General features: G+C 41.0%; 1 protein-coding gene across 1 annotated transcript in view; it reads left to right on the forward strand.

The window, feature by feature from the left end:
* Positions 1–17,986, forward strand: part of LOC148443070 (uncharacterized) — a 46,225-nt gene extending 28,239 nt beyond the window's left edge. Inside the window, exons 8-11 of the mRNA XM_088463270.1 lie at positions 1,570–1,699; positions 2,202–2,393; positions 4,452–4,938; positions 16,028–17,986. Coding sequence (XP_088319396.1) covers positions 1,570–1,699; positions 2,202–2,393; positions 4,452–4,938; positions 16,028–17,370 — 2,152 coding nt within the window. The 3' untranslated portion in view covers positions 17,371–17,986. The remainder of the gene's footprint in view (positions 1–1,569; positions 1,700–2,201; positions 2,394–4,451; positions 4,939–16,027) is intronic.
* Positions 17,987–27,577: the final 9,591 nt, after the last annotated feature.

The following is a 27,577-nucleotide window of genomic DNA, read 5'->3' on the forward strand; positions in this document are numbered from 1 at the left end:
TGTCTGAAGGTGACTATTATTATAATTATACAGGGGGAGCAGCCTGTGGTGTCCTGTTATTATTATTTTACAGGGGGAGCAGCCTGTGGTGTCCTGTTATTATTATTTTACAGGGGGTGCAGCCTGGGATGTCCTGTAATTGTTATACAGGGAGAGCAGCCTGTGGTGTCCTGTTATTATACAGGGGAAGCAGTCTGGTGTGCTGTTATTATTATTATACAGGAACAGCAGCCTGTAGTGTTCTGTTGTTGTTCTTATTATTATACAAGGGGAGCAGTCTGTGGTGTTCTGTTATTATTATTATTATTATTATTATTATTATTATTATAATACAGGGGGCGCTGCCTGTGGTGTCCTGTTATTATACAGAGAGCTCAGCCTGTGGTGTCTTGTAATTATTATTATACGGGACGAGCAGTGGTGTCCTGTTATTATTTTATAGGTGGAGCATTTTGTGGTGTCCTGTTGATAATATTATACAGGGGAAGTTATTTGTGGTGTCCTATTATTATTTTATGAGGGGGGCAGCCTGTAGTGTTCTATTATTCTTATAAAGAGGGGAGCAGTCTGTATTGTCCGGTTGTTACTATTATTATACAAGGGGAGTATCCTTCGGTATCCTGTTACTAATATTATTATATAAGGGGAACAGCCTGTATTGTCCTATTTTTATAATACAGGGTGAGAAGCCAGCACTATATTAATATTATTTTATAGGTAGAGCAGCCTGTAGATTTCTATTTATATATTAAGGATTTTTTTAGGGGGAGCAACCTGTGCTATGTTGTTATTATTTATTATTAATTATTATTATACAGGGAAAGCACGCTGTATTTTTTTTATTAATACTATTTTATAGGGGAGAAGCCTGTATTTTATTATTATTATTATTATTATTATTAATTATTATTATACAGGGAAAGCACGCTGTATTTTTTTTATTAATATTATTTTATAGGGGAGAAGCCTGTATTTTATTATTATTATTATTATTATTATTATTATTTCACAGGGCTAGCAGCCTGTATTTTTTATTATTATTATTATTATTATTATTATTATTATTGTTTGTTATGGGTAGCAGCCTTTGGTATCTTATTATTATTATTATTAATATTATACAGGTGTTGCAGACTGTGGTTTCAGTGTAAACTGTGTATAGCTATCAGTGTGTATCATAGTCTTCATTCTAGCACCCTGCATCCGTCACAACCCATGCAGTTCCTCTTTCCTGCCGGGGTTTCACTCTCTGCTGTGATGCTTCTAGCATATTTAGCTGATGCAACAAACTACTGAGATACAGACCAGAGTGTGCTAGAAGCACCAGAGCAGAAAGCGACACCCTAGGCAGGAAGGAGGAACTGCACAGGTTGTGACAGGTGCTGGATGCTAGTATCAGGTGTGTGATATCAGTGTGACCTGTGTATAGTGATAATATCTGATACACACTGATCACTATGCACACCTAACGGTCACACAATATCATATCTGAATATATTACATGTGTATACTGTGATGTTTATTATAATTATATTTATTTCTAGACAACCAAGCAGGGATGGACTAAAGCATTTGTCGTAAAACTCTTGCAAGGATGAGTCGTATCATCGATTCCCAGAGGATGGACAAAGATAGGAGTAACATGACAGAGAGGATACTAAATCTAACCCTAGAGATTATCTGGCTGCTAACTGGGGAGGTGAGAGGGTCTGGCAGTGTCACTGTGACATCACTTATAGCTATAGTAATAATGCAGGGACATGACTGGGGAGGTGAGAGGGTCTGGCAGTGTCACTGTGACATCACTTATATCTATAGTAATAATACAGGGACATGACTGGGGAGGTGAGGGGATCTGGGAATGTCGCAGTGACATCATTTAAATCTATAGCAATAACCGAGCAGCAGGGAGCCGGTGTCAGGTATTAGTATCAGTCCCACAGTCCTCACTGGAGTTGGGATTTATTACATTGCTCACAGTATGTTGTTTTCTTTCTGTTACTAACACAACAATGTTTGAGCTGCTGGAAATACTATATACTATGCATTTCTTATATATTGGAGATTGTTTCAACACTTGTTTTTGTTGATGAGTGTTTTCTCGTATTCTCATTTTTTTGTGCAAAATTAACGCCTGAATAAACAGCGCATTTAGGTGTTGTTTCATTCATCTTCTCATTGATATCTTCCCAAATACACAGGATTACACAGTAGTGAAGAAGACATCCGGTGAGCATGAGACACCCAGCAGCCATCCCCGTGTGTCAGGAGGACTGAGCAGGACCCAGAGCCCCATCACGGTGCCTCCACCTCACTCACTGATACATGAGAGACACATTGACCAGAAAATACTGGAACTCACCAACAAGATCATTCAGCTGTTGAGTGGAGAGGTGACTGCTGGGAATGGGACATTATACAGTAACACATGGGGATGTGTCTGGGTGATGACTGGAGAGGTGACTGCTGGCAATGGGACATTATACAGTAACACCAGGGGATGTGTCTGGATGATGACTGGAGAGGTGACTGCTGGCAATGGGACATTATACAGTAACACCAGGGGATGTGTCTGGGCGATGACTGGAGAGGTGACTGCTGGGAATGGGATATTATACAGTAACACCAGGGGATGTGTCTTGGTGATGACTGGAGAGGTGACTGCTGGGAATGGGACATTATACAGTAACACCAGGGGATGTGTCTGGGTGATGACTGGAGAGGTGATTGCTGGGAATGGGGCATTATACAGTAACACCAGGGGATGTGTCTGGGTGATGACTATATCACGTTCTCCACACAGCCATGTAAATAAATATACTATTATGCAACATACGTTGCTTTAAATGTTTCTTTCTGGCCATCGCTATTGTATTGCCTGGGCACGACCCATGGTAAGGACTGCTAAGGAGGACTGAAGGCGAAAACAGTGATTTATGTACCTGATCATTCCTATTGCTGTCAGCACTCCATGGCAGCCCAGTCTTTCCACCATTTTTGGTTCATATTATATATTTTTTCAGAAACAGTTTGGGAAGTTAATCAAAGACACAGTGAGTCACAAGACCTGTGTGTAAACTTACCCAGTGAGGTTCAGGGGAAGATTCCAGTGGCATGAGCTGGTTCAGGTATGGCAGCGAGAAGCAAGTAACCCACAAGATGTTATGAATTACAGTAAGAAAACTTTATTAATGATGAACAGCATAGGTATGGTTAATATGTTTGTTGCTGTTTTTTAGAGTCTGGGTAGTTCTGATGTTTGCACACTAGCAGGCATATATAGTAACAGACAAGACCTTAGGCAGCTATTTGGCTTAAGCTTGTCCTGTAGGTCCAATAAACTAATAATCAGTTCAAAGACTAGCGCTCTCTGAATTGTAGCCAAGAAGAGAGCCACAGTTGGAACAATCAGCAGGTGGATTAGAGGAGAGGTGAGTATTCGAGCACAAGCAAAGTTCATAAACTGTCAGCCAGAAGAGATGGATGAAGCGGTCAGTTAAAAATAAACCTGGATCAGACACTGTGTCAGAAGGGGAGGCGGAAGAGCATAAGCAGGTAATCAAACACAAGGAAGCATTGGTAAACTATCACCTAGCATTGTGTGCAGGAATAACTTGCATAGCACTACCCATCACCTAGCAGCAACTGATTTCCAGTGTCAGAGGGCGGGAATCGAAGGGCATTTGGACTTTCTGACAACTCACACATGCACTGTGGAACTTCCTCAATAATAGAGATTTGCACTAGACCGGTCACTTTTCCTCTCAGCCAGCATACTTTCTTATCTGCTTTACATACTGTCCAGTTGGTATAGTTTGCATAGAAGATGAGTAACAGATCCTGACATGTAAAGAAGAGGAGCTGCATCATTTACCATCCTATTGGGTGTTAATTTGCATACTTCTCTCTATCTAAGTTAGAAGGAGCTCAACCCATTGTAAGAGCTGCCTTGGAGTACATCATAGAAAAGTAACTTTCAGGTACATAATTTACTGTTTTCTCTAACATCCAGTTTGGGAACAATGCATACAATGGGCAGACCAGCAGTATGAGTGTTTCCGGTTAATATAAAGTGACCATGCTCCTGTCACCACACTCTGTACCTCAGAGTATCCAGTATCCTTCAAAGGACTGAGGGGGGTATTCATGAAAGCTTGGAGAGAGAGAAAATTGTGAAAGATAAAATACCAACCAATCAGCTCCTAACTGTCGTTTTACAGGCTGTGTTTCAAAAATGAGTTAGGAGCAGATTGGTTGGTACTTTATCTTTCACATTTTTATCTCCAAGCTTTTATAAATCCCCCCTGACAGAGAAGCATTTGTAACGCAAGTACAAAAATCCAATCTTTATTATATGACCTGTGTGCATCTAATACAGTAATATTCTTCTGGTTAATCCCAATTAATAGAACAGAAATTATTATAGTGTTATTATTTTGTGGCTTATTTAGAGTGCAATTCTGACGAATATTAAGATCAAAGATATAAAGGGAGAAGAAGAGACGTATGTGACTGATATGAAGGCAGAAGATACAGAGGGAGAAGAGACGTATGTGACTGATGTGAAGGCAGAAGATACAGAGGGAGAAGAGACGTATGTGACTAATTTGAAGAGAGAACATACAGAAGGTGAAGAAGAGACGTATGTGACTGATGTGAAGTTAGAAGATATAGAGGGAGAAGAAGAGACCTATGTGACTGATATGAAGATAGAAGCTATAGAGGGAGAAGAAGAGACGAATGTGACTGATATGAAGGCAGAGACTATAGAGGGAGAAGAAGAGGCAGATGTGACTGATATGAAGGCAGAAGATATAGAGGAAAAAGAGGAGACCTATGTGACTAATATGAAGGCAGAAGATATAGAGGGAGAAGAGACATATGTGAGAGGTGATCAGCAGTGTAAGGAGGAGGAAATCCCTACAAATATCAGTGCAGGTGAGTAATAAACACTTATTACAGAAGAGAGCCAAATATCTGTGCAGAATTAGGAAATAGTGTTCAGTTTGATTTTAACCAATGTCTTATGTGTGTTGAGTTTGTATGTTCTCCCAGTTTTTGCGTGGATTTCCTTCCCTAGTCCAAGCATATACTGGTATGTTAATTGACTTCTGACACTATAGTCCTTTGTGTGTGTTAGGGTATTTAGATAGTAAGTGCAAATGTGTAATGGTCTTGTGAATGTCTACATATCTTGTATACAACACTGCATACTAAGGTTTGTTTATTGTAAGTAAATTATAATATTTCAGTTAGTTCAATAATCTTTTATTTTACACCCTTCTCAGCCCCTATTAGACTTCTGCTCTCCTCCTCACATCATATCATTGGATGCTAGCGACCAAGTTATCTGACCAGTCTCTTCCCCACACTCTCTGGAGATTGCCTTGCAGCAGTACAAGGTGATTCCATCACCTATCAGTGGGACCAATTCCCATGTGATATTGCTAAATAATCTACCTAAGCACTACCACATGTGACATTACCACTATCTTCTTTGTCTAATAATACCTGAATGATTATATACTGCAGTACTAAAGTAAAATTGTAGGTGATTCCCCTCACCCAAAGTTCATGTGCCCCACCACAACGCACATGTCGCCTTATGCACAGCAGCATAGCCACCCATGTGATTGTGCAGTAGCTTCCTTCAGTCTCTATGCTGGGATGCTCTATTCTGATGCTCCTTATCCTTCATCCCCTGTCCTGTCTCTATGTCCTGCTATGCCCTTTTGTTTTCTGTTGTATCCTATATAATATACTGTGCTGCTCTGTCCTACTGCTCTCCTTCTCTCTCAGTGCTTGTCTCCACCAAAGCTACAGCCTAAATTATTAGCAGGACTCTGTCCGCAAGGTTATATTAAGTGAGGGTGACATGTGGCACATATAGAGGTTTCCCCACTGGTTTATTTTCTTACATTTGTGCCCACTTTGAAATTTCACTTAATGCCAGGGTAAGGACACAGGGGGTCATTCAGACCCGGTCGCAAGCACCGATGTGCTCGCAACCGGGTCGATGGGTGGCCCTGCGCACGCAGCGGCCGCACTGGGCGTGCGCAAGCCCCAGAGAGAGAGAGAGAGAGACACTCTCTCGCTCCGAGCTCGCTACAAAAGGGGCGGCTGTCGATGTTGACAGCTTGCCCCTTTTTGTAGGCGGGCCGGGGGGGTGGTTTCCAAAACGGAGGCGTTTCTTAAGGAACGCCTACCGTTTTGTGGGCAGCCGCACTGACATCATCAGTGATGTCAGTGGGGAGCTTCCTGTTCGATCAGAGCAGGAAGCTCCCTGGGGCTTATGAGTGCCCAGACCCAACCTTAGGGTCTGGTCGCAAGCCCCGACCATCACCATCGCGACCATCACCCTGGTCGCTAGCTAAGCTGTGGGTGGTAACCCACAGCTTAGCTTGCGACCAGGAGGCCGCACCAAAAAACCAGAAGCGGCCGCTCTCATTCAGAGAGAGCGATCGCTTCTTGCGACCGCCTCTGAATGAGGTCCCCAGTTCTCATTTAGCCCATGTCTACACTGCTTCCCAGGCCTCAGTGTGTGAATCTGTGAGGACTGTGGGCCTGATACAGACCCGCTCGTGAGCGCTATTCGCTCGCAAGCGGGTCGATGGTGGCCCAGTGCGCATGCGCACGACCCGGATAGCGACGGGGAAGCCGTCGCTCCGGGTCTCGCTACAAAGGGGGCATGCTGTCGATGTTGAGTGACAGCACGCCCCCTTTGGTGGGCGGGCCGGCGGCGTGTCTGCCCAGACGGAGGCGTTCTCATGGGAGTGATTTTGGCTCTGACAGAGCCAAAAGCACTCTTGGGCTTGCGGCAACGAGATCCTACCGCAAGGGTCTCGTCGCAAGCCCGATGGTCGCGATGGTCTTGACCATCATCATGGACGCTGGCATAAGCTGTGGGTGGTAACCCACAGCTATGCAAGCGTCCAAGAGGCCGCAACATTAAAAAAAAAAACGCCCTGATTCAGAGTGGGCGCTCGTTCAGATATGTGTTCATATCAGCCAACTGCCTCCTTATTTCCTTATCGTAATCAGACCAATCCTGGATTACGATGGCACCCCCCTTATCGGCCGGTCTAAAGACCAGGTTCAAGTTGTTCCAAAGTGAACTCAGGGCCTCTCTCTCCTCTTTTGTTAAATTATCAAAAATTCTAGGACCTGTATCATTCAAGATATCAGAGTCAGTCAATCTTAAGAAAGTTTTAAGACTCGCATTATTCGAGGGGGGATTAAAAGAAGACGGCTTCTTCAATTTGGTCCCTTTTTTCCGATCATCAGGTGATGATGGAAAATATTCTCTTAATCGAACATTCCGTCCAAATTTATAGTGATCAATGCTCCATTTGAAATCATTGTATCTATATGTTGGTACAAAAGTAAATCCCTTAGATAACAATCTCATTTCAGTCACGGACAGGGGAGTGCTAGATAAATTAAATATCAGATTTAATTCCTCCTCCTTCTGTTCCTTCTTCTTATAACCCCCTCTCTGCGTACGTTTTCTATGCCTCTGGCGTGACTTGTTGTACTCGGTACCCCTAAAAAACCACTAGGCGGTCTATTCTCGGGGTTATCAGTGTCAGAGGTGGATATAGATGAAGCACTATCCACAGTGGGGAAGCCAATATGTTTATTAGATTTGGTAAATCTCTGGGGTCTTCTTGTGCTCTGATCACCTGTGAGCCACCTATATACAGTGTGATTTTTATAGTCGTTGTTTACGGTGGCCAATTTTTTACGTTTAAAAGCCACTAGTTCTTTTTTATAAATGTCAATCTGATTTGCAACTTTCTCGAACCATTTATCAGATTTATCATTCAACAATTTTTATTCAACTCCCTGAGGAAGGCCAAGCGGCCGATACGCGTCGGAGCCCATACACCACATAATCAGGAAACCCCTATCACTCTCGCAAGTCTCCTCACCCCAGCGAGTCGAGCGACCGGCTCCAGGAGCGTGAAAACCAAGGTCCGCGCAATCTCGCGAGAGCGCGGCACCTCGGAAGGAATGCGACGGACCGGTGAGTAGGATAACATCCAGTCTCCTCGCTCCGGCGAGTGGAGCGACCGGATCTCCAAGCGTGAGGACGAAGGACCGCGCAATCTAGCGAGAGCGCGGGACTTTGGAGGAACGCGACGGACCGGTGAATACAACCATCCAGAGCGTAGCAGACAGAGGGACGCTGGCGAGGACGCCGAGTAAAGAAGACCATCCTTTCGCTTACCAGGAGGTGAGCGCTACACTGGGTAAGTTGTGCACCTGGCAGGACACGGGACGCCGCTCCACCAGACACAGCCCCCAGCAACACTATATCCCCACACTTCCTATTTGAATTAATTTTTCTTCATCCTATACCCAATTTTAAGCAGTAACAATAGTTAACTGGACAACAGCTGACCTGTATATACTTTTACCCGGTCAGGGAATCCATAAATCTTATTAATTCACCCGGTTAGGGTACGTCTGATTTAAAGACAAAATCCCGGTCGGGGTATTATTCAACCTTGGAGCAATCCAAGAACAATAATCTAGTAATCTAATAATCTAGTAATCCATATAGTACAATTAACTGTATAAGGAGCACTGTGACTCCAAGAATTAACACCATCCGTCCTATCAGTTTAATAAAGTAAATTAACACTTTGTGGGGTTTACATTTATATCCGCAATCATAATCAGTACACACAACTAGCGCGGATCTTCTAACCTCTTTATCAATCTCCAAGAAATAGGCACAGGGTACCCTATATAGATGCAGCAGCTGGGTTAACGAAACCACAATCTAGAGAGCGCTTGCCCCTATAATAAATAATATTATCATTCAACAGTGTCTGTTCATAGGCTCCATTAACTGACTAATATCTGCCTTGGTTTTTTTCAGTTCAGACCCTACCTCCTCTACAACAAGTAAAATTAGGTCTAGGGAACATTTATTCAGTACTGCACACCACTGGCTGCAAAAACTGGATTGTTGCGGCCGATGGTGGGTACGTTGTTCACCCTAAATCCTCTTGGGATTTGTTTGGTACGAAAGTATTCGGAAAAAAATTGTCCATGTAATTCAAGGTCAATTTCTCTGCGTTTGTACTTCAGTAGACGATAATAAAGGTCCACTGAAGTTTCAGCAGGCAGACCCTGAAATTCAAATTGATCGAAGAGGAATTTATTTGCATCATCATCAGTGAGAGACCATACCCCACATTCAGCTTGTGCGAGTAACTCATCATCTAGAAAGTTTGAGGCTCCTTGTGACATATATGTATCAATATATACAATCAATCTCGAATGGAGCGACACTCAAAGAAAAAAATCAGCAACACAATACGTTTAAATCAATAATAGCATTAATCTAAATATTACACACATTTAAAAATTTCTATAGGGTAAAATAATATACACCCATGTAAATAATCTAAAGACATGAAGAATTCAAATGTTTCAACGTATTTGAAGACCGGTGTCAGGCAAAAAGCGATTCACAGATCCAAAGAATGCTTGAATCCAGCCTATAATAAATCAATCCGTAGCCTGCACTCTCTGCATAAACTTCAGGTTCAACATTCGGGGTGCAATCCTCAAACCAAAAAATGGTCAAATGTACATCCAATTGTTTCTTCCACACATGGAAAATAACAGAGGGCACTCACCAGAGGTAAAAGTTCACGCTGTTTTAATCATCACTGGTAAATATAATGTCGACGTTTCAGTCCCGAAGGGCTTTCCTCAAGACACCAATCTCATAGTAAATATCATCTTTATACAAGTGGTCATATCACCAGATAATGTACATAAGTGTAACAATCAATCTCTATTTATACCCAAACCAATCACACATGATGCAACTCACCATCAGTACACAACGCTGAACGCAATGCGGCACAGCTACGGGGACCGGAAGCCATGTGACGTGAGCCAGGATTGGTCTGATTACGATAAGGAAATAAGGAGGCAGTTGGCTGATACTAACACCTATGTGAGGTTGCATTATAACCCTATTGATAAATTGAAAAAACGAGTTGATGATTTAATTAACATAGGGTTGTTTAACAATTGGTTGGATAAGGACACTGCAGAGTTTTTGACGGTTGAGTACCCGATTACACCTATTATATACACACTCCCCAAGATCCATAAGGACCCCTTGCGTCCACCTGGAAGACCTATAATCTCCGCAAGGGCTTCTTTGTTACAACCCTTAGCAATTTATATAGACACTATATTGCAACCCTACGTAATAAAGGGTCTGAGTTACATCAGAGACACAGGGGATTTTTTGGAAAATTTGAATGAAGTTGGTGAGCTTTCCGTTGATAGCTTTCTGGTTACAATGGATGTATGTTCATTATATACCATAATCCCCCATGCTGATGGACTCAGTGCTCTACGTGAAGTATTAACTGGAACTGACTCTATGAGGAGCTCTATGAATCATCCTCCGGCTGAATTTGTATTGGAGATGACTGAATTGGTGTTAAGTAATAATGTTTTCATATATGGAAAGGATTATTACTTACAGTGCTCCGGGACAGCGATGGGATCGAATCTCGCTCCGGTTTATGCGAACATCTACATGACCGAGTACAAGAAGAAATATATTTTCCCGCTGTTCCGGGCACATATTTCATTTTTTTAAACGGTTTATAGATGACGTTTTCTTGATTTGGAGTGGCACTTGAGAAAGTTTTCTAGATATGATGACCCATTTAAACAGTTTGGATAATGCAGTCCGCTTTACATATCAGATTGATGAAAATAAAATTAACTTTCTTGATTTAACAATCTATAAAGATGGTGCAAAGTTGGGCACCACTTTGTATAAAAAAGATACGGACTGGAATACATTTTTACAGGCCTCCAGCTTTCATCCCATCCATTTAAAAGATAGTCTGCCTATCTCACAGTTTCTCAGAGTACTCAGAAACCATACCAATGATAGGAACACACAACAACAGCTGACTGAGATGACGTCAAGTTTCTTGGAACGTGGATACAATATAAAAACTGCCCAGAGGTGCCTCAAAAAAGCCAGAGCACGCTATAAATAAGGTAAAAACACTCCTGGAACATCGGAAATTGATACACGCATGGTCTATGTAAGCACATATGATGCCAAATCCAGTTTGGTTAAAAAGAGTATCAGAAAGCATTGGCCGATATTGTCTTCAGATCCGGCCTTGAAGGGTATAGGTAAGGTGCTGCCACTAATGGCTTATAGGTGTGGACCGAATCTAAAGCAGATGCTTCTGAGACCAGTGGTAAGACCTACGCCAGACACCTCGCAAGCATGGCTATGCAGCCAGAAACCTGGATGTTTCAAATGCAAAGGGTGCGTGACCTGTGGGGCTATATGCAGACTGGGTCACACTTTCCACATCCCTTGACAGGACGTAAAATGCGGATTAAATATAAACTTTTATGCACAATGGATCATGTAATATATTTGCTTACTTGCCCATGTGGCCTATGATATGTGGGAATGACCACTAGGTGTTTCCGCGAAAGAATGGCAAACCACAGGTTATCAATTCGTCAAGCATTGAACTCTGGGACCTCGGACAAACCCATTGCCATACACTTTATGAAATTACATCATCAAGTGGCTACGCTGAAGTGTCGGTTAATTGACTGGGTGCCCCCCCCCGATTCGAGGTGGTGATAGGGCCTTGCAACTACGGAGACTTGAGAGCTGGTGGATAAATAAATTGGGAACTATGACCCCGAGAGGCCTTAATGAATCCAATCCTCTGAACATATTTTTGAAATAAAGAAATGGGTGCTTTGAGCTATAAGGGTCATCTATCTGGAAAATTCAGCAATTTTATATTATATTTGTTGTTTGTGTGTTTTTGGGCACTATATTATATATATATTTTTTTCATGTGTATCTTGATTTATGCCCAGATTATCTCAAACATGATATTTGAAATCAGCATATGTTCTAACGTTATATGTTGAATCAACTTGTGGATTTATGGTCCCTGATTTATATGTAACAGTCAGGTTTTGACTGTCTGTGCGTTTGATAATGGGTATCATACCACAAAGATGTAAACAAAAATTATGTCATATATTAGACTGGTTAAGCCTCGCCCTTTTGTGATGTAGCGCAGTTGCAGTCCTGCCTTTTTGTGATGTAGCAGTGTTGACTCCACCCCCGTTTGGTGTGTCGGACGTTTTAAAGCTTCACAGTGCATTAATAGTGACATAGGTAAAATATGGGGGATTCCTGAGTCACTCTCCGCGTGAGGACATCACATGGCGAGTGTATTGTACACCCGTGATTTTGGCTGGCTATCCGGTGATTGTTTATTGTTGCTGCTGAGTCACTCTCCACGTGATGATATCACGTGGCGAGTACATGATACACCCGTGATCTAGGCTGCCTATCCGGTGATTGTTTGTTGTTGTTGTTAGGCAACCAAACAGCGGTGTGACGTGACTTCCGGTTCACGTCACATGGCTTCCGGTCCCCGCAGCTGTGCCGCATTGCGTTCAGCGTTGTGTACTGATGGTGAGTTGCATCATGTGTGATTGGTTTGGGTATAAATAGAGATTGATTGTTACACTTATGTACATTGTCTGGTGATATGACAACTTGTATAAAGATGATATTTACTATGAGATTGGTGTCTTGAGGAAAGCCCTTCGGGACTGAAACGTCGACATTATATTTACCAGTGATGATTAAAACAGCGTGAACTTTTACCTCTGGTGAGTGCCCTCTGTTATTTTCCATGTGTGGAAGAAACAATTGGATGTACATTTGACCATTTTTTGGTTTGAGGATTGCACCCCGAATGTTGAACCTGAAGTTTATGATGAGAGTGCAGGCTACGGATTGATTATATATATATATATGTACACACACACACACACTCACGCGTATACACATACAGACACAGCCGTGGCTGCTGTTTCTTTTGAAGTCATGACTGCTCTGATTGGCAGTATGAAGGTGTTAGTAACGTGTCATATAATAGAACTGTGCCATGAATAGTGATGTGTACAACAGTAATTAAAGAAAATAATAAGACAGTTGATTTGACTGATTAAAGTGTGTAGTTACACATCCATTTTCAAATTAACTGTCTTATTATTTTATTTTTTATTATCAATCTACAGAGATATGTTGAAGAGTAAGTGGTGCTTCGATTTTTATTATTTCAATCTGCTACTCATAAAACCTTGTATTACCTGGTCTGAGTAGATCATACTAAATAATGATACATATATTAGGAAAACGCGTGCAATCCTGTTAATTATCGAATGAGTTTGGGAGCTGTTGCACTCAGCAGTTTGTAAGCACTAATTTCTAACCCCACTTTGGCACAAATTACTTTGTCTCTTTTTATTTTACTGAAATATTATTCTGTGATCCACAATAGTAGGTAAAATTTATTGAATATATCATGTTAAAAGGGAACATATTCAGAATTAATATTAATGCACGTACCATGAAAGTCTTGTAATTGTTTTTTTTAATAATTCGTATTTATTATTGTTTCAATTGTGAATTTAGGGTACAGACAAAAAAGGGGAAAAGAACAAACAGATAGGGGGAGGGGAATACATTACAGTAGTCATCTGAAGTGTACAATATGCATAACAACAAAACAGTTATATAAGATAACCTTTAACATCCCCAAATCCAAGAGAGAAATTAAAATTAATGATCTATTTTGTACCATTCTCAAGAAAATTCACCTCATTATCTTTCTTCATCTCTTTCATCCTATCTGGGGGACACTGCCAACTGTAGGATTAGAGGAGAGGAACTAGTTAAAACTATTGGAGCTGAAACTCCCCCCACCTCTGAGCCCTCCCAACTGCTCCAGCAATACAGTTTTTTATTTAATGCCTGAGGAGAGGCATGAAGATTTTCGGGTAGAAGCATTTGTTTGTGTGTAGTATCTCTTTGTTTGTATTGTAGGTTACATGAATCCATCAGGATTTTAGGGAGCGGGCATTATGGCAACACTGGCAGTCAGCCTCTGTCTTTACTGCAGCAGTCCGCTCCCTGCCCCGGAAGACTGTCACCAGGCACTTGTAGGTGCTCTCGGAGCCTGCAATTATTTTTCTTATTGGCAGTGTCCACTGGCTTTAAGCAGAACCACTACCCAGCAGTCACAGCTTGTGCATTCAGTGGTCAAAGGCTACAGGGGCAGCGCTGGTCGACCAGGGTAGCACAGTCAACCGCCTAGTGTACCGGAGACTGTCTCTCAGGCTCCGGTTCTATGGAGTGTTATATTGGCTCCCACTTCCTCTTTTATTACTTTGGGTACTGTTCCACATGGCAGGTGCCATCTTACTTGCATATTTCCAGTGCAGGGGGCGGTCCCTGTTCTCAGAACCCTCCTACTTAGCTTCCCGGGCTGTGATGTCAGACACCACTAGCCCTGCTTCCCTGAGGACATGCCAGAGTGCTAGGGAGTTATGCTGGGTACACACTGACAGATATATTGGGCAATTAATTGATCGGCCAATATATCGGGTGCCCATCGGCCAGTGTGTACCAGCGTTATGTCTGTGAACTATGTAATTCACAGACATATCGCATCTGCTGCACAGTCGCTGGCAGATATATCTGTCCATCGGGCAGTGTGTACGGGAGGTCTGCCGACCTTCTGTACACTTGCAGCAGAGGCCGCAAGCTAGCGAGACCTGTGGCCAGTGACAGATGATGGTCATTCAGTTTGTATAAACAACCATCATCTGCAGATATATCTTCTCTACCCTGGACTTTAGTCTATACCTAAAGTTTATTTTTCTTGTGCATTATTTTATCACATTAGCAATAGTGGGGAACTAAGATTTGCTGTGCATAGCCCCCTCTCACCATACCTTTTTATATACTGCTTTTTATTTCATACTACAGCTAACCTCTATATACATCTAAAGGTCAGCTCATTCATTTAGCAAGGGATTTGATTCCTTTATTACAGCTACTCCCAGAGGGATTACTTCTGGAAAACCTCTCAAGTTCAGCAGATGCGTTGCGGCAGGCCTCTCCATGTCCCAGTTGAACAATGCAAAAACTATGGCATATTTCAAATGGCAGAGCTGGACCAGGAGTCACCAGCCCTTGACAGAGACGGCTTGCATCATGCGGTGGGTGGAGAAGTTCTTTCTGGCCATCTTGGTTATATTCATTCTGGGAGCAGACAATTGGTAAGCCAACTTTCTCAGTCGGCACGCGGTCCTTCCTGATGAGTGGGCATCGCACCAGGTTGCATTAACCTTTCTTTTGGGAAGATTGTAGAAAGCTGAGGTATTCCACGCATCGATCTCATGGCCTCCAAGCTGAACAGTAAGCTGTCATGTTACAGGACACAGGCCTGGGATCCTCAGGCAGCCTTAGTGGATGCTCTGACTGCGAGATGGTCCTTTCACCTGGGTAAACTGTTCCCGCCTATCTTGCTGCTGATGTAGGTGATCCTCCACATCAAGGGCTTTTCCTGCATTCAGATATGCCTTGGCTAGCTTTGTTGGCTTGGCACTTGAAACTAGGACAGGCTCTTGGTCCTCTATGATGCTCAACAGTGGGGCTGGCCTGCCTGTACACAGTGCATTGATCGCTGAATCACTTCTATTAAGCAAGCTTATGTCGCTTTGGGTAAGCTGGTGCCTGACCCTATCCAGGCATATTCTGGAGTGCTTTTTGGGTGGCAGGGTGCCTTTGTTGAACAAGTGTGCAGAGAGGCTACTTGGTCCTCTTGCTCACCCTCAGCAATTTTTATCAGTCCCTCGCTGGCTTGGTAAATATCTGGCTTGCTGGAGCAGGTGGGAGGCAGCGTTGCAGCTCCAATAGTGTTAACTATTTAGTGCCTACATCTCAGCCTTTCTTCTAAATCCACAGTCTGTAGTGTTCCCCCAGATGGACTCTGAGGAATTGATTTTACAGTGACTACAAAAAACTGCTTTTCCCAGCATTATGCTTGTGATTTAATATAGGGATGAGATCACGGATTGATTAATGATGCCTTTTGTGTGGGTTCTTAGTTAACTATTTTATTTCTCCCAGATGGATGTAAAAGCAGGAATACCTCGGATGGACATCTCATTTTGTCTCCAGATTTTAATATAGAAGCCAACACCACAAGAGAGTCTCCAGAAGCAAACTGTGTTACCCTAAATATACATCCAATACTTCACAGTGTAGATATATCACCTGATCCCGCTTTTAATGAGGAATGTTATCCTGGTAACTCACATATTGCTATAAATAGTACAGATCATAGCAGTGACGCTACTTTTTCCTCTATTGAATGTGGTAAATATTTAACAAATCAGTCAGTCTCTGTTAGACACAAGAGAAGTCACACAGGTGAGAAACCATTTCCATGTTCTGAGTGTGGGAAATGTTTTCCATATAAATCAACTCTTGTTATACATGAGAGATGTCACACAGGTGAGAAACCATTTCCATGTTCTGAGTGTGGGAAATGTTTTACACAGAAATCACTTCTTAATATACATGTGAGAACTCACACAGGTGAGACGCTATTTCAATGCTCTGACTGTGGAAAAGGTTTTAAAATGAAATCACATCTTGTTAGACATCAGAGATGTCACACAGGTGAGAAACCATTTACATGTTCTGAGTGTGGGAAATGTTTTACACAGAAATCACATCTTGTTACACATGAGATAAGTCACACAGGTGAGAAGCTATTTTCATGTTCTGAGTGTGAGAAATGTTTTACAAAGAAATCAGTTCTTGTTATTCATCAGAGAAGTCACACGGGTGAGAAACCATTTCCATGTCCTGAGTGTGGGAAATGTTTTACATATAAATCAGATCTTGTTATACATCAGAGACGTCACACAGGTGAGAGGCCATTTCTATGCTCTGAGTGTGGTAAATGTTTTGCAATCAAATCAGATTTTGTTAGACATAGGAGAATTCACACAGGTGAGAAATTATTTCCATGTCCTGAGTGTGGGAAATGTTATAGATGGAAATCAGCTCTTGTTACACATCAGAGAAATCACACAGGTGAGAAGCCATTTACATGTTCTGAGTGTGAGAAATGTTTTACACAGAAATCACAACTAAGTAGACATCAGAGACGTCACACAAGTGAGAAACCATTTCCATGTTTTGAATGTGGGAAATGTTTTACACGAAAAACAGATCTTGTTAGACATCAGAGAAGTCACACAGGTGAGAAAACATTTCCATGTCCTGAGTGTGGGAAATGTTATAGATGGAAATCAGATCTTGTAAAGCATCAGAGACAACACACAGGTGAGAAACCATTTTCATGTTCTAAGTGTGGGAAATGTTTTACACATAAATCACAACTAAATAGACATCAAAGATCTCATACAGATGAGAATCTTACTATTATGAGGCAACAATAAATTCACACTTGAATGTCCATGATATATTAGACATGAAACAGGGTTTCATTATTATTGTACATATAAGCCTGCAATTCTAACCACTATGCCACTGTGTATAGTAAAACTAGTTAATGTAAATGATTAAAAAAAGGCCATAATTAAATGTACAGAGTGATCAAAGTGGTATTTTCACTGCGTTGTGTAGGACAATTCATTGCTGCAGTCACACGGTATAATAACATATTATCATTGAAGTACTATCCACAGACTTAAATGATATGTTTTATCAACACAATACTACAGTGTTACTTTATGCTCGATTAGTTTGTATTGAATTGATTCTGTGCAACAGGTTTTTTTGTATTGTTATACTACTGCTCAACTTGTTTTCCTCATATATTTTCTTTGTGTATGTGTTTTTTTATTGTGTAATAAATGAAAAAAATAAATGTATATGTGTATATAATGGTGGCACTCACAGGACTTGAAAATAAACAATAAAAAACAGATGGGCTGTTCCACATGCACTCGTGACAGAATTACAGAAACAGTCGCTTCCATTTCCAGTAGATGCATTAAACGGCATCTTCTGCAAATTAAGTACTATATCTAGGCAGAGCCGCCGGTCTCAATACCGACATCAGAATCCCAACAAGGGACTTAAGATAGGCTTCGAAATACCGACGCCTATCTTAATCCCGATGCCGGGACGCCTACGGACATACCCGAACGGGGTAAGTCTGGGGTGCCCTTAGGGTTAGCGGTGGGGGTGGTGGGTTAGGTTTAGGGAGCGTAGCAGTTAGGTTTGGGGGGGGAGGTTAGGGTTAGGCACCCCTAGAGGGGAGGGTTAAGGCTAGGCACATCCCCTAGAGGGTTAGGTTTAGGGTGATGTACGGAGGGGTAAGGGTTAGGCACTAGAAGGGTTGTTAGGGTTAAGCACCACTAAGGGAGGGTTGGCGGGGTAGAGATAGGGTACTTATCTGCCCTGTCTGGATCTTCTCCCTTCGGGCTGCCGGCGTCGGGATACTTCATACCCACTCCGTCTCTGCAATTTGTTGTCACAAAATTTGCGGTGAAGATGGCAGCGAATCAAGATTTAAGCACATTCAAAGAGGATTGTCATTTGCAGCAATTTCAAAGGAGTTCTGTGACTACACATCAGCTAATACCTCTAGCGTGCGCCACCGATGTGTCAGTCAAATAATCATGGACAGCGTTGTCTGGCACACACTGTAACATCTGACTGGCATATGAAATGTAATGCTGGGTCCACAAGTAACATCAGCATTCAAACAGTACAATATTCCTTGTTTTCTATAGGGTACAGAAGCCTGCAGCCCACTCGGGTCCCATTGCAGACCTCATGCCTTAAGGCTCTTTGCACGGTCTGTACTCATGAAAACTGCCACTGCACACAAGCTTACAACTGTTTTAGGCAGATGGACAATTGAGGCATGTAGAGACAACCCCACAAGGCAATTGAAGCCATATGCCATCAAGGGACAGTTCTCCAATGTTGGATGATCTGCGCATGGGATCTGTACTGCTTATGTCCAGATCTGTCTGCGAGGGTGGTCACAGTGCCTCCTAAGCCGCAGCATGCTTGATATGCTGCGGACATTTGGGGACAGGAAAAGGGTGAAATGTAGCATCCCAGAAAATAGGGCCAAGCCAGCCCCATTTTCTAGGCATCCCGAAGCCAGTGGCTGCAGCCTTGGACTCGTTTTTACTGGCATGATTTACCTGGACATCCTGAGTAACCTGAGGGTTATTCAGATGTCCGATGGTCATACAGTTGATCTGATGGCTGCGTCTCTGAATGCAGCATCAAATCAGAGATGTTGGCAGTGGGTGTCATTACTTAAGACACCTCCTGAGGTTTGAGCATATTGTAGCACAGCCGCTATGTACAAAGACGCCCAATCGCGCCCAAAGTCAATAATTATGCACTTCATAGGGTCCAGTGGATGCAGTCTTTTAAACTAAATTGGAGTAATTAGCTAATATCAACAATATAAAGAATGAACAATATATACATGTGACTGAACCAAGTGGAACAGCCATATAAAAAATATCATTAAATAGTAAAAAATCCTAATTATTTGTATATATGTAGTTAATTTATGAGATACACCTGTGAAGGACAGTCCGCTCCAGGCTATTTGACAGAGACCCTCCATGTTACGCCACACACTCTCCTTTGAAAGGACAATACAACCCTATACACTTCTTATTCAGTTCAGTATCCTCCCATAGAAGTGAACTCTTTAGGGAGTTAATGTATTGTTTCCCTATATTTTAAATAAATTATCCAGTCATTTAGAAAAGCATATACTGCTACATTGGGGAATAAACCTTATGTATGGTATATTTAAATGAATATCCTCCTGATTAAGTGAACATCTGAGAGAGGTTATTTATTATTAGCTGGAACAAAAAAATCAAGCAGTTTAGTCTAGAATAATGAAAAACTAGTCCCTTACTCTGCATAAATTGGAGCCTAGCAATATAGGATTGTTAGAGGTAGTGTCAACACTTAAGATATAAACATGAATAGTTAAATAAATACATTTCATGCATATTGATTTTGTTTTCTTATATAATTCAGACTTTGAAAACGCTCATAGTATTACTATTATACTTGATGTTTTGTAGGTTTAGCGACTCCACGTTTCTATTGTTCACAAAGTGGATGAGCTTATGTAAGTTTGGGCTTGGAATTAGCTAATGTGCATTTCAGACTTCTAGATAGATTTGAATAGTTTTTTACGCACTTTGCCATGTTTAGTGTATCATTTTTGCTATATTCCCATACCTATGTTGTCCACTTGTCTTTGTATTTTGTTACCAATATACTGCATGGGTGGCTTTTTGTCACGTTCCTCCATGTTTTTGGTTTTGCCGTTTTTTTTTCCTTCTACGGCAAACATTTTAACCCTAATTTCTTGGGTTATCTCAGTTTCCCCTATGTGTTCCTTTTTTTTTTTGTGTGTGTGTGTCTTTTATGTTTTTTTTTCAGGTTTAATTTGTATTTTGGGTACCATAGGCCACATTACTACACCTCTGCTAGAACCTTGGGTATTTATGTCAAACCAATGTCTCCTATTTATGGTCTATAGATTATGGTTCAATTTTATTCTTTAAATGTACATGGTCTGAACTCCCCTAACAAATGCAGGCTAGCTTTGTCCACCTTCCATAGACATAGAGCTAAAGTTGTGGCTCTACAGGAGACTCATTTTTCATCTTTGGCCCCACCGATTTTAAGAGATGCGAGATATAATGTTGCTTATTATGCGAATGGCCCTCTCAAAAGGAATGTGGTAGCTATACTGTTCCATAATTCAGTAACTTTCACTTTAACAAAAAAGGTAGAGGATAAGAACGGACGGTATCTGATATTAGTGGGTCAGCTGGATGGTAAAGAGGTTACACTAGTTTCTCTCTACGCCCCTAATACCCTTCAAATACCGTTTCTTAGGCGAGTGTTTGAGGAAGTCCACCAGATTAGACGAGGCCATACGATTATAATGGGTGATTTTAATTTAGTCCCCGATAGTCGAATAGATAAATCGTCAGCTAATTCCCTCGGAGTGATCAGTGGCATTGCGGATTCATCTGCTCTGCTGCGGAAGCTCTTGGTGGAATTTGATTTATATGATGTGTGGCGAGTTCATTCGCCTACTGTGAAAGACTACACGTTTTTTTCACACGTACATAATACTTATTCACGTATTGATTTGATTCTTTTAGACAAACATTTACTCCTACATGCCAATCCAGTATCAAGCCTATAGTTTGGTCTGACCATGCTGCGGTAACGTGGACTTGGGATGGTCATAATACAAGATTTCCCCCTAGACCAAGGCGTTTACCAGATCACTTATTATCTACTCCCGAGGGTGTTAAACCATTAGCTGATGCCCTGGAATCCTATTTGGCAACCAATGACCCACAAGACACTTCTAGCACAACACACTGGTGCGCCCTCAAAGCTGTCCTTAGAGGTGTAGCCATTCAAACAAGTTCGCGACTCAAGAGACAATATTTATTCAATCAATCTGAGTTGGAATTTCGCTTAGCTCAGGTTGAGTCTTTGAATAGAGCCCGTCCCTCTCGCATTCTAAAGAGAGAACTAGTTTCTATCCGTAATCAACTTCAGAAATTATTTTTGGCTCGCATGAAATCGTCCCTAATTAAACTGCAGCAAAAGTTCTATAATTCAGGGAATAAGGCAGGCAAGTTCCTAGCTCGTAAATTGCGCAAACGTCAGGCCAGAAATAGGATTGAATATTTAATTACACCCAATAATAAGAAATTACTTAACCCTGCTGAGATTGCAAACGCCTTTGCTGAGTATTACGTGGATCTGTATAATCTCCATACTGACAGTACTATAACACAACCATCTGGTGCTTCTATTTCTGCCTTTTTACGAGATATTACTTTTCCTAAGTTAGGAGAGGATGCTTTGGCAGTTTTAAACGCCCCTTGGACTGAACAAGAAACCCTGAATGTTGTTAAAGCATTGCCCGTGGGGAAGTCCCCTGGTCCGGATGGGTTTACCAATTCTTTTTATAAACATTTTGCGAATTCGATTTCTCCTATACTTACTTCGCGATTTAATTTTGTTTCCGGTCAGGGTAGCTTCCCAGTAGAGATGTTGGAAGCTCAAATTATCACCTTACCTAAACCAGGTAAACCTCCTTCCTCCTGTCTGAATTTTCGCCCAATAGCCCTACTCAATTCAGACATAAAAATATATGCCAAGATGGTTGCTAGTCGGATGGCCCCTTTTATTCCCCTCTTGATTCACCCGGACCAGGTGGGCTTCGTCAGTGGCAGACAAGCATCAGATAACACTCGTAGGGTCTTCGATTTGGCAGAGCTGATGCTGAGGCGAAGTCAGGAGTTCATTCTTCTCTCTTTGGATGCCGAGAAGGCGTTTGATCGCCTTCATTGGCTGTTTCTCTATGAATCACTAAGCCATTTTGGCTTTAGGGGTGCTATCCTGCAGTCTGTCAAGGCTCTCTACAGCAATCCTACAGCTAGAGTGTTCAGTAATGGCTTCCTCTCATCCCCATTTAATATTAGAAACGGTACAAGACAAGGATGTCCTTTATCCCCACTTATGTACGTTTTAGCCATTGAACCACTGGCTTCAGCAATTAGAAATTCCCCTTTATTTCCTGGAGTGTCGGTCGGTGCAGCATCACATAAATTATGTTTGTTCGCAGACGATATTCTTTTGTTTGTAACTAATCCTGTTGCTTCGTTACCGACCCTTCATGGAATACTAGACAAATTTAGTTCAGCTTCACTATACAAACTTAACACTACCAAGACTGAGGCCCTACCTTTTAACATACCTGATCTGGTTTTGTCGCGTCTACAAGCTCAATATAGGTACAATTGGAAAACAGATTATCTTCTCTATCTTGGTATTAACATTCCGAACAGACTGGACAACTTTGCTAAGGTAAATTTTGACCCAACAATAAAACACATAGCCGAATTGTTAAATAATTGGTTGGGGTTTGAGGTTTCTTGGCTGGGTCGCCTTGCAGCATTTAAAATGATGATTTTGCCAAAGTTAATGTATTTATTTCGCACCATTCCCTTTGCGGTCCCGAAACACTTTCTCATTAAGGCCCGCAAACTAATTGTGTCTTATATATGGAAAGGTAAAACACCACGTATAGCTTACCAGCGTTTGACTAAACCTAAAATCCAGGGGGGGTTACAAATCCCAGACCTAGAGTTATATCAATCAGTGTGTTTAGTTTCACAAATTAGTGACTGGTTTCTTCCCCCTAACACTAAACCTTGGGTTGACTTAGAAAGGGTATTAATGAAAGAGTACCCCCTAGTGGATTTAATTTGGACACCCAAACAAATACGTCCTTTATCGAATAATACCCCTAGGGCCATAATCGACTCGCTTAAAAGTTGGGACGACATAATACTTCAATCTAAATGTATCAAACTGCCGGCTAAATCCTTATCTTTATCCGCTATAGCTCGCTTGATCCCTGATCTACCAGTGGCGACTTGGCGTTCTTGTGGGATTGAAACCATTGCTGACATCTCGAGTTCTCTAATCCCGTTTTCTCAAATTCAATCTCAATTTCAACTGCCTCCTGGAGAGCTTTTTTCCTATCTTCGCATTCAGCATTGGGTGGTTAATTTGATAAAGGCAGGTGGCTCTTTGGATTTACCTTCGGCTGATATCTTGGCTAAATTAAAAAGAGGTAATTCTAAGGGTACTATCGGCTTTTGGTACTCCATGTGTCTTGAGGCCTGCCCTCCAGTTAAGTCCAGGTCTCAGGAGCATTGGGAGCCTGATCTTCAGGAGGTTTTTACTCCCAAGCAGTGGGAATCTATTTTCACTACTGCCCACAAATTGTCCAAATGTTATAATCATTTAGAATTACAGTATAAAATTCTCCATAGGCTATATTTCACTCCAGCCAAATTACACGTAATATGGCCATCGCAATCAAAATACTGTTGGAGATGTAATATGTGTGTTGGTGACATATTCCATATTTTTTGGAGCTGCTCTCATATTCAGGCTTTCTGGAAAGATTTATTTGATTTCCAAGGTATTGAAAGCTAATATCCAACCTTCCCCCTCATTGGCGTTACTTCACGTTTATCCTGTAGATATGCCCAAAACTGACTGTTATGTAGTGGGTCATGTGCTTTTGGCTGCCAAGACAGCAATAGCTCAATTATGGAAATCATCTACTCTTCCTTCTATTCACAAAATCATGCATAAGGTACAATTCGCATTTTTGATGGAAACTGTAGATGTTGTATACTCCACATCTGCTGTTTCGCCTTTGAGGTTATGGTTTAAATGGCAGGAATTTGTAACTGTTGGTGGGGGTGCAGACCTTCTGCTTGGAGATATGCCTTCTGTATGAAAATAATTTGGGCATTGGTCTTTACTGAGATCTAGGCATTCTGAATATGATACAATTTATATGTACTGTATAACTTTCTCTTATTTGAGTACTGTGGTACCTTCTCCTTTTTTTATTTTTCAGTTTGGTTTTGTTTTGTTTTTTTTGCTTAATTTTCTCCCCTGGTTTCATTGTATTCTCATGTTACTTATTTTATGTCATTTATATCCAACTACTATAATTGTAAGTAATGTGTCTTTACTTTATTTTCTTTTGTTGTATCTGTGTTTTTCTTGTTGAAAAATTAATAAAAACTTATTGAAGAGAAGATATAAACATGAAATATGGGCTGAAATTGGCAAATAAGAGATGACCCAACAACATTTTTTGTAAATAATCATATGATTTATTATTTAGATTAATTACATATTAAAAAACAAAATTAAATTTAAAAATGGACAAAATTCTTTTAATTGTTGTAGACAATGGTTAAAGGAATAATTAAAAATATGATTAATTTAAATAATTTAAAAACAAGTTAAAAGTCAGATTAAAAAAAACAAATCATAAAAGGAATATTAAATTGTCACTTAAAATTGCAGCGCGTATCACAACACCTGGCAGCTTCCTTAGGCAGTAATTAGGGTAGTCAGAATGGGTAGAAATATATAGGCTCCATAATTGATTGCATAATTAATACCTTTTTCAGACAGAAAATGGCAAAAAACCCAGCTTTTCCCCGGCATTTTGCGTGGCAGGTTATTTGCCATTTTCTGTCTGATACCCCTTTCACACAGGAAAATGAAAATCCCAGGTAATTCACTTTTACCTGGTAATTTGCTAAACAATCTGTTTTTTTTTCCCTGTGTGAAAGGGTCAACCCGGGACTTAATTCCCGGGTCTACGACCCTTCAAAAACCAGGGCCGGAGACCTGAGAATTTAGTCCCGGGGTGACCCTTTCACACAGGGAAAAAACTTGGGTTGTCTAGCAGATTACCGGGTAAAAGTTAATTACCCGTGATTTTCAGTGTGAAAGGGGTATAAGGGAGTATACTTGATTGCAGAGAAATGTTACATAAACGTGCAATTAGTGCTCAAAAGTTAAGTAACGCCAATACAATTGAAAAACAAAATGAGATATACAGTAAAACATTAGAGATTAATTAAGGAAAGAGTAGGCAAGAAAGCATCAATAAATCATGATTATATAGGCTCAATAGTTAATTGAACAATTAAGGAAGTTTAAATGATTTTATCAAAATGTTACATAAACGTGGAATTAGTACCAGAACTCAAATTCAAAAATTAAGTGAAACTAGTGCATATTGAAATTCATATATAATTGAAATCCTAATTGATATAAATGAAAACATTAGAAATTAATGAAAATTGGGGGGAAAAAAGATAAAATAAATTATAAAATGGGTATACATAAATATATAAATATATATATATATATATAGAAACGAGGGTGGTACAAGAAGGCAAGGTAACAAGATCTCACATGTGTAATGTTCTCCATTTCCCTCCAGGCCAGAGCCGGTAGACCACCGATTTCTTTCACGGCCATTACACTGCGCCTTATATCAGTCATACTGTCCCAACATCAGTTGTAAGATGGCGGGGCTGGCGGAAATATGGTTACACATTGAGGTGCATAGTGTGATCAGATTTTCCATCTAAAAGGACACATCAGCAGGTGAAATTCATCGTCATCTTGTTGAGGTGTACGGTGATAATGTCATGTCATGGGAACAGGATTGGGTTTGGTGAAACTGCCTTTGATAACGGCAGGGCAGACGTTCTAGATGAGCAGCGTTCCGGCCAGCCAAGCACATTATCAAAGACAGACAGAAAGCTGCCAAAGTAGTTAAAGTAGTGCTCAAGTAGCACATAGTTATCTGGCGTGAATCAGGTAGAGAAAGCATTAAAAAAGAGCAGCCTGTTAATAGGCTGAGCGCAAAACACACCATAGCCACATACAGCATAGTTCACCAATACTCAGGACTCCTGGGGTCAGCGAGATAATTAAGAATGGGGATTGTGGTGGAGAGACACAATCGATGACAGAAAATATGAAGATAAGAAAGTACAACATATCTAGAGGCAGGAGCAAAGCAATGAAAACAAAAAATTTCACATTACAAAAACTGGTAAAAAATACGTTGGCAATAAAAAAATAACAGCAGGAATCTCCCACCAGCCAGGCTCAGGAGAGTCCGGCAACAGACCAGACTCTCTGATTAGCAGTGTTGAACCAGAGGTGAGGAGAATTAAATGGAATATTCCATGCATTAAGAATCTTAATGCTACCCTAAGTAGACAACGTCTGTGGAACCATTATTAGTATCAACTTATCAGGAATCCCTGCCCATAAGCAATATTTGCCTTTCTCAATGATCTGATAGAGAGATTCGCCTTTTGGCAAGGGTAGTCTGAGACAGGACCCCATCCAACTGAAGCTCACCAAGGATAGCAGCAGAAGCCTCCAAAGGTCTGGTAGCCAAAAAATAGACTTCTGAATATGAGATAAGTGTGATAAAATCAAAATGGTGTTAGAAGTATGTATGTAAGATAGTAATTTATTAAATTTCAGTTACATGTATAAGAATTAAAATCTCAGTCTGACTAGAAAGGGTAGATTTTTTTCAATGGAAATAAAAAACAATAGTAATGAGATAAAATAAGCATAGAAAGTTCACAAAAGATACTCAATACAGCATAAATCATCAGAAAAATTCCCCTGAAAAAAAGATACAACTTATCCCCACAAGAAAATAAAGCCTTGTGAGAACTACGAGAGATATTGTAATAAGGCCCGCTGATAAAGGTGTGTGTATTTTTATCATGGGAAAAGAAGATTATATCAAAGAAGCAAGGAGATGTTTGGATGATCAGACAACATAAGAGAAACTACATAAAGATCTGACAAATGTACAGTATATATAAACTTTGCTCAATAGAGCTTATGGTAAAGGTATTTTGAACTAGAATAAATGTGAATACATGCACAATAAAACCCCAACTATACCCATCCTTTATTACCTGGCAATAATACATAGGAACATTGAATCGAGATCCTATGTAAAGAATCTGGACTTTTTAAGGAACAGAGGGCCTGATTCAGAGCTGGACGCTCTGAACGAGTGCCCGCTCTGAATCAGGGCGTTTTTTTTTTTTATAGTGCGGCCTTTTGGCCACTCGCATAGCTGTGGGTTACCACCCACAGCTTATGCGAGCGTCCATGATGGTCGCGATGGTCAAGACCATCGGGCTTGCGACAAGACCCTTGCGGTAGGGTCTCGTGGCCGCAAGC

The sequence above is a fragment of the Taudactylus pleione genome, unplaced genomic scaffold (assembly GCF_031769625.1).
Source record: "Taudactylus pleione unplaced genomic scaffold, aTauple2 ptg001337l, whole genome shotgun sequence".
Lineage (NCBI taxonomy): Eukaryota > Metazoa > Chordata > Amphibia > Anura > Myobatrachidae > Taudactylus > Taudactylus pleione.